The sequence below is a fragment of the Panthera uncia genome, chromosome C2 (assembly GCF_023721935.1).
Source record: "Panthera uncia isolate 11264 chromosome C2, Puncia_PCG_1.0, whole genome shotgun sequence".
Classification (NCBI taxonomy): Eukaryota; Metazoa; Chordata; class Mammalia; order Carnivora; family Felidae; genus Panthera; species Panthera uncia.
The window spans coordinates 57,923,111-57,930,426 of NC_064810.1; the positions used below are offsets into that span (position 1 = coordinate 57,923,111).

The 7,316-nt window shown below is 49.5% G+C and overlaps 1 protein-coding gene across 1 annotated transcript in view; it reads right to left on the reverse strand.

The window, feature by feature from the left end:
* CCDC80 (coiled-coil domain containing 80) overlaps window positions 1–6,823 on the reverse strand; it is a 31,215-nt gene extending 24,392 nt beyond the window's left edge. Inside the window, exons 1-2 of the mRNA XM_049628181.1 lie at window positions 5,780–6,823; window positions 3,433–5,339 (exon numbers count right to left, since the gene is read on the reverse strand). Of these exons, the coding sequence (XP_049484138.1) occupies window positions 3,433–5,328 (1,896 nt within the window). The 5' untranslated portion in view covers window positions 5,329–5,339; window positions 5,780–6,823. The remainder of the gene's footprint in view (window positions 1–3,432; window positions 5,340–5,779) is intronic.
* Window positions 6,824–7,316: the final 493 nt, after the last annotated feature.

The window sequence follows — 7,316 nt, forward strand, 5'->3', positions numbered from 1 at the left end:
CTTTAAAATCAAACAGGCCTGGGTGCCTGGGTGGCTCAGTCAGTTAAGCATCCAACTTTGGCTCAGGTCACAATCTCACAGTTGGTGGGTTTGAGCCCCGCAACCAGCTCTGTGCTGACAGTGCGGAGCCTGCTTGATTTTTTTTCTCCCTCTCTCTCTCTCTGCCCCTCCCTGACTCATGTTTTTTTCTCTCTCTCTCAAAATAAATAAATAAACTTAAGAAAAATCAAACAGACCCGAGTTCTAACTCTGACTCCGCCACATATTAGCTGCACACCTTGGGAAACTTCTCAACCTCTCTGAGCTTCTTTCCTTGGCTGTACGGTAGAGTTAATCAGTCCTTCCTCATGGGGTTGTTGTGAAAATTAAACCACACAGTTTTGGTGAAGCACCTTACGTTGCCAAAGGATGTGCCCTTTTCTGTTCACAGGCTGACAGGCAGGGGCTTGGAAGGACTGACCTCTGGCCTCAGAGTAGGAAACCTGTTTCTACTTGCAGCTCCTTTGAAGGTCCCTACTATGATGTTCACTCATACCACTGCAGCCACTGTTTCTCTAAAAACTTGGATAAGGAGTGATTACATGATGTTTTCACATCTAAAAAATGATATAAATAAGTGTAAAAGCACTAGGGCTTTATGATAAATTGTACTTGGGCGCCAGGTTACGGAAACACTGGAAAGATGAGCTCAAAGTCCTGTGTGATTTCTGGGAATGACACCTTATTTCAGTCCGAGCACACTGGGTTAGGTTGAGGCCAGTTGGAGGTATATGTTGTCAGCCGTCTTTAACAACTCAGAGCGTGCTGAGCCTTAGTGAATATTAATTGAATCACCGAACCTCCTGAGTAACATCGGCGTGTCGAATGGGAAAAATGAGTAGAAAAAGACAAATGGCACCAACAAGCCCTTTCACCCAGAAACACAAGTCTCCTCTCTGCCTGGTGACATGGAATTTCTTTTCTCTCCATCTTTTGCTATTTTGTCACGTTTATTTCATCTTGTCTTTTCTAACCCATTCCTATTTTAGATATTAGCTCTTCAGAACACACATTTCTGATAGGATCGTCAGCTGGGCACATGTGGGATGGCAAGATTGAACTGCCTCCTCTTGCTACTTTCTTTCTAATAACAAACCTGGTTCGTTCACCAGCCCCAAAGAGCAACACTGCCCTGAGCAATCCCAGCTGGTTTCTGTTTTGCCTCACATGACATCAGCAGAAACTGTCGCTTGATTTTCATTTGCTAGAAATTTATGATCAGGGATACTGTTTAAAGCAGAAAATAGCCAGCTGGACTTTCAAATCCCTGACTAAGGGAGTAGAGAGAAAGGGGGAGAAATGAAAGGCATGACTAATGTCAGGGATAGAGTATGAAAACCTCTTTCTTTTGACTCAGAAACCAGGCGCAATGGCAGTATTTGCCAGCCGGGTGCACAATTACAATCCTGACATTTTACCCAGGATTATTTCTCCCCTGCTTGAACCCTGCCCACGAGGAACACTTCGCCTGCCCTGTGGGCTAAATGGCCAGGGTTGGGTGATGTGCTTTCACAGGCTGGACTAAGTGCTGTGTACTCAGGAGGGGCACACTACCAATGCTTGCCCACACCCCAAAGACAGCAGTTGACTCCCTTGGGTTCTCTAATAAACATTTAAGTACCAGGTAAATTCTTCTCTGAAATAGTGATTCTTTGGTTCTGACTAAAATATTCTCACTTAAATTTATGTCCTCTGAAAATACCCAAGTAGCTGTTAAAGTACTCTAGCAGACAGCATATCCTCTACTAACTAATTTATATACTTTAAGGCTCAGTTAAAAATGAGTAAAATATACCAAAAAACAAAACAAAACACATAACAACACACATACACACACCACACAAACCTGTACAATCAATGAAAACTTACGTTTTGTTCTAATACATAGGTACACTATTGTGGAACAGCTAAGACAATTTTGGGACATGTCTCGCCCATGATAAACACCACCAGGGACTCTGCTCAAATGCATATTTCAGCTTTTTTGAAACCACTAAAGATGAATGGACACCAGAGTCCTGCTGCTCAGATTCTTAATCCATTAATGACCAATTAATCCATCATTAATCTGCAAAAACTAAAAGCCCCTTTGAGAGATGCCTTGAGAGAAGAGTGCCTGTCTCCTTTGGTGGGGATAATGCAAGGTGCAGAGTCACCTTGTGCCTTCGGTAGGACAGATGCTGTCCTCGGTGGCATGAGAGGTCTCCTTCCCACCCACCCATGTATCTGAAAAAACTCATCCCTGACCCACATTGCCCAACATTAATTTCTGATCCTTTTCTCTGAAGTGATTGTATGGTACCTTCTCCTCCTTGACAGCCTGGAGTAAAATGACAGTATTAAGAAGGGGTAGAAATCTTGGAAGGGCCCTAAAAGAAGGGGCAAGGAGACATGGAGAGGGGAAGGAGCCATTCTCACATGGCTGATGACAACTGCCCTTACATTTAGGATAGGATTCATTTCTGTCCAAAGGCTTCCTTGGATTTGACTAGATTCTTTTATCATTCTTTGGATGGAGGCAAGTAATGGCCAAAAGAGAGAGCTCCTGAGATGGACCTATGGCTTGCTCAACATCAGTGGCTTCAGAAACACCCACAAAGTAGGAGAAAGAGCTGCTTGTCTCCTTACACACGCACACACACACACACACACACACACACACTCATTTGACAGGGGCTCAGGAGAAACTGACATCTGTCTCTAGGGTATTGGAAATTGGAACAATCAACCCAGTTCCTCACACTCTACCTTTTTGGCCTCTTACTGGAAGCTGGGCAGTGACGAGGGAGGCAATCTTTAAGGGGAGAAGACTTCAGCTGGTTTTAAAGTATTTGTGAGGGTCACACCAACAAGGACCCTCCCCCACTCCCAGTCACACTCACTCTCCACCCAGGCTGCCTTACTTTCCTTTTTGAGGCTTCCATGTGTTGATACAGACCTAATTAGGGGGAAAAGGAAAAACTTTACCAATTCTCCACACACATGCGTCTAGTTCCTAAGCTCATGAAGAGATAGTTCTTTTCCTAAGTTGTCACCAGAGTCAAAGCATGCCATTTTAGGAACTATACCCAGAACTATCCCTTGGGAGAGAGCTAAGGGTGGGGGATGGGCAATGACAGGTTTGGAAGAAGCTGAGCATAGGTGCCTCCCCAGGCACAAGGTCTGAGGTCCTCTGGCCATTGAGTCTGGACCTTAGGGCCAGGAATCTGTGTGGACAGAGGTTCACAGAGCACCGGCCTGGCTGCCCTCTCTTGGCATACCTCCTGATCTTCTCCACACGGCCTGGGTTCAGCCACAGCCCGCCGTCTAGCAACATGATTTTAGAAAAATAACAAAGCAAACATTAACGTGCCCTGCTTCGGCCCACAGAACACTGCTGGGGAGATTACTTACAAGAAGTCGTCGTTTGCCTTCAAAGGACCCCAGCAGATCGGTCACGGACTTCCTGGGACTCTGAGCGAAGTGTTTTGTGGTGGGTTTCAGGTAGCCATCCTGCTCTGTTTTCCCTACTTTTTTCTTCTTGCTCTTCTCTTTCTCCTGCCGGCTCTTTTTCTCAGCCTTATCCTTCTTCACTTGCTTTTCACTCTTGAGTAACTTGTCTGTTTTCTCGTTTTTCACCTTTTTTTTCTTCTCCTTCTCAGGTTTCTCCAGCTTTTCGTGCTTTTTGGATTCCTTTGCTTTCTGGGGGGGAATATTCCCCACCTGCAACTCGTCCTCCAGCTGAGAGGCAGTTGGCCTGCTGAGGTCGTATTTACTCTCATACTCATTGCTAAGGATTTTGTCCTGGACTTTCTTTTTGGGAGGTTTCCCCTTCGCTGGCTTGTGAGGACCTGGTACCACGTTTGGGTCCCGGTGGCCGTGCTCCCGCCGGTCGGTGCGGTTGTCCCGGAGACGGCCCGCGCCCGCCCGCGTGCTGTGCTCCGAGGCGGTGGTGGGAGGGGCAGCCGTGAAGCTCTCCAAGCTGGTGGCCTTGCTGGGCCTCCTGGTGGCCTGCAGCCTCTCCCTGTGCTGCTCCTTCCTGGGCTGGGGGTAGAGATTCTCCGAGGCCCCGGGCTCCCTGGCCGTGGCCACCTCAGCAGTTGCTGGGGGCCGGTGGGCGTCCGAGGAGGGGTGCGCCCTGGGGGTCCAGGGCCTCTGGGTGGTGGGAAAGGCCGTGGTGGTTGTCGGTCTTGCAGCCGCGGTGACCACCCGAGAGGTGGCCCGGGTCACTGTTGGCACTGCAGCAGGAGACAGGGTGGTGGTGGCCCTTGGGGTTGGAGGAGCGGGGGGAGCAGCGGCCGTGGCGGTGGCCGGCTTCCTGAGCACCTTCCCCCGAGTCTCTCTGGTCGGCGGGACTTGTGCTCGCCTCTGGTCTTCTTTTCTCTTCTCACCGCTCAGTCCTGGCCTTCCGGCTCCTCCACCATGGTTCCCCTCCTCCACCACCTGGCCCTCTACCCCAGACGCCTTACATTTTTGGACAAAACCCTTCTGCCTGATTTTCTCTATCCGGCGGATGGGGCCCTGGTCGATGATCTCATACAGGGCCTCCAGCCTGACCGGATACGGGTAGCGCTCCTCCACCTGCAGCGTCTTCTTCAACAGCACCATGCCGAACTTGCCCTTCTCCAGCTTCAAGAAGCTCATGAGCTTTGGGACGAGGTTGCGGTCCAGGGGCTGCTCCAGGACGCGGCCCTCGCTGGTGATCCTGCGCACCTTGCCTCCTTCCTCGCCGGCCTGGTGGAACAGCACGATCTGCTGGATGTGCCTCTCGGCCAGCTCGCAGTACACATCGTCCTTCAGGAGACTCATCATCAGGCGGTAGTAGCCTTCCGAGGCGTGCGGCGCCGAGATGACCCACACCCTGTTCTTCCCTGCGAAGCTGGCGAGGATGTTGGGAGAGCTGGACCCAGAGGGGAAGCGCAACACTCTGGAACGGGCTGAGGACCCCTCATCTCGGATCATGTCACGGGGAGAGCTCGGGGCTCCTGGTCTCTGCTTCGGTCTCGCCGGGGCTCCACTGCCGCGCGGCCGGGCTGGCGGGGCTGTTGCGGGGGCCACCCTCAACACGGGCACACTCCTCCTTCTTTGGAGAGGCGGAAGCTTTGGTTCTTCCACAGTGGTTCTCTCAAGTCCCTGAGCCTTCCCTGTGTGCCTCAGAAGCCGAGCTGGCCTTCTATGGACGGGGGAGACGAGGGGCACTTTCCGCCCTCCGTGGCTCCCTCTATGCATGGCATGGAGGTGGTGTTCTGATCCGCACACCAGCCACATTGCCAGCAGCATGGTAACACTGAGTCCCATTCTCCATGTCATTGTGCAATCCACTTTGAAAGGCAGCGGGGTCAAAAGACAGAGAGGGGGGAGGGGGAGTAAAAAAAAAAAAAAAGAAAGAAAGAAAGAAAAGAAAATCATTTAATTGCAAACAGAACTGGGCATTTTTCTCTTTCTCTATCTTGGCCAAGGGGTGGGGGAAGGGATGGTGAGAGAAAAAGGAAGGAGGTCAGGGAATGGAAAATAGGATGAGATCCTGTTGCTTTTAAACCCCTGCAATTTGTTAGTGCTTAACAGAGACAGTTCCATTAAGCAGGAAACCCAGCTCAGTTCCCCATTCAGCCTGCGTGCACCGTTTCCACGGGCTCTCTGATGCTCCAGAGAAAAGGCACACTGAGCACGTTAATGATGACAACATTCCTATTTCATTTCTTCAAATAAGCAACAAAGAAACAAACAAACACACCAAAGACAGGAAAGATTACACACTTACATGGTGGCTCATGGAGATGGAATGCAGAGGGTTTAAAAGGCAATCTGAAGTGTGGTCCCAGGACAGTTTTCTAGATGAAATACTTTTCCTCCCAAGCCTCTTTCTCCTTTGCAGGCTGAGCGGTACAAAGTGGGGTGTGCTGCAACTCCAGCTCCCAAAGGCGCGCCACCGACCCACAGCCTGTCCTGACCTGAGGGCTGAGCTGCTTTCTTCTTTCCTCTGGCTGTCTTTTCACCTTCTTGACAAGTAGGATGAGGTGAAAGGAGCTGTCCTTGTAAGTCTTTGCTTCTCCATTTGTCTGTAGTTTCTGCTCGGTCTTGTGTGTCTGTGTGTGCCAGTCCCCTGTGCCGGCAACACAGGGCGCCCCTGGAAGTGGAGTCCCAGCTAGTCCTGAATCTTGCTCCTTCTCTCTTTAGAGTTCCAGGATCCTTCTTATCACCCTTTCCCCCACAGTCTGGCTTACTCCCTTTGTTTCCAAGCGTAAAAGCACTGGTATTAATATGTTTTCCAGGCTGAGGGAAAACACAGGAATGTGATGTTGAAAAAGACTTTTTTCTTTTCCTGCGCTTCTCTCCTCCCTTTATTTCTCCCCACCTTTTTTTTTTTTTCCTCCTCTTTTCCTTCTCCTTTTTCTTCTTCCTCTTGCCTGGACTCGGTCCCAGAAATGCCAGGACAACCTCAGTTTTGATCCAAACCAAACTCAAACAACAGCAGCCGCTGGAAATCAAGGAAACTTCCCTAAGAATTTAACAGATCAGCAAAACACCACCTCCTTCTCACTTCAGCACGTTGAGAGTGGACTCTCGGTGGGGAAGGGGAGGGCTGCTCTTTGGGGTGGGGGAGAGTTTTGAAACACTACCCATCATCATAAATCACTTTAGAATAGGATGGCTGAGGACTTAACCCCTTCCTTGCCAGGAAGGATAGTTTCCCTTCCTGTCTGTACTCACATTGTACTTTGGAAAGGGAAAATTCTCAGATTTCTGCATCTGGCTGCTTGGCTTTCCTAGAGACAGATACTCGTTTGGCTCAGGGTGCTTGGCTGCACATCCACAGACAGTATATATATTTATAGTTCCATGTGTATATTTTTATCTCTTTCTCCCTGTTTCATGTGTTTAGTTTGAGGTTGGAAAAGCCCGTGGAAAACATGACTGGGTTGTTTTTATTTTATGCTAATTGGGGATCATATTACTGAGTTCTTGTTCCTAGTTTTCTCTTTGGCATGGAAGGAAGCTGGTAAAAGGTTAGAAATGCAAGCAATGGCTGCTGTTCTCCTGAGATTGTGATTGGTCATTACATCAGGAGAAGGGCATTATGATCTCTAGTTCTGGGCTCTGGCTAGAGACGCTAGGCTAAGAGAGAGCTTCCTCAGAGAACATGATCGTGTGTCTGGGGGTGTGTGTGGGGGTATAGTGCAGTATTGTGCTCCCAGAGGCTTCTGCTGTCTGGAGGGTTTTAGGCAATCCTTAGAAGTTGTCATATCAGGTTCCAAAGGAGAGACTGAGACAGCTCTGTGCATCCACCTCCTGGACCT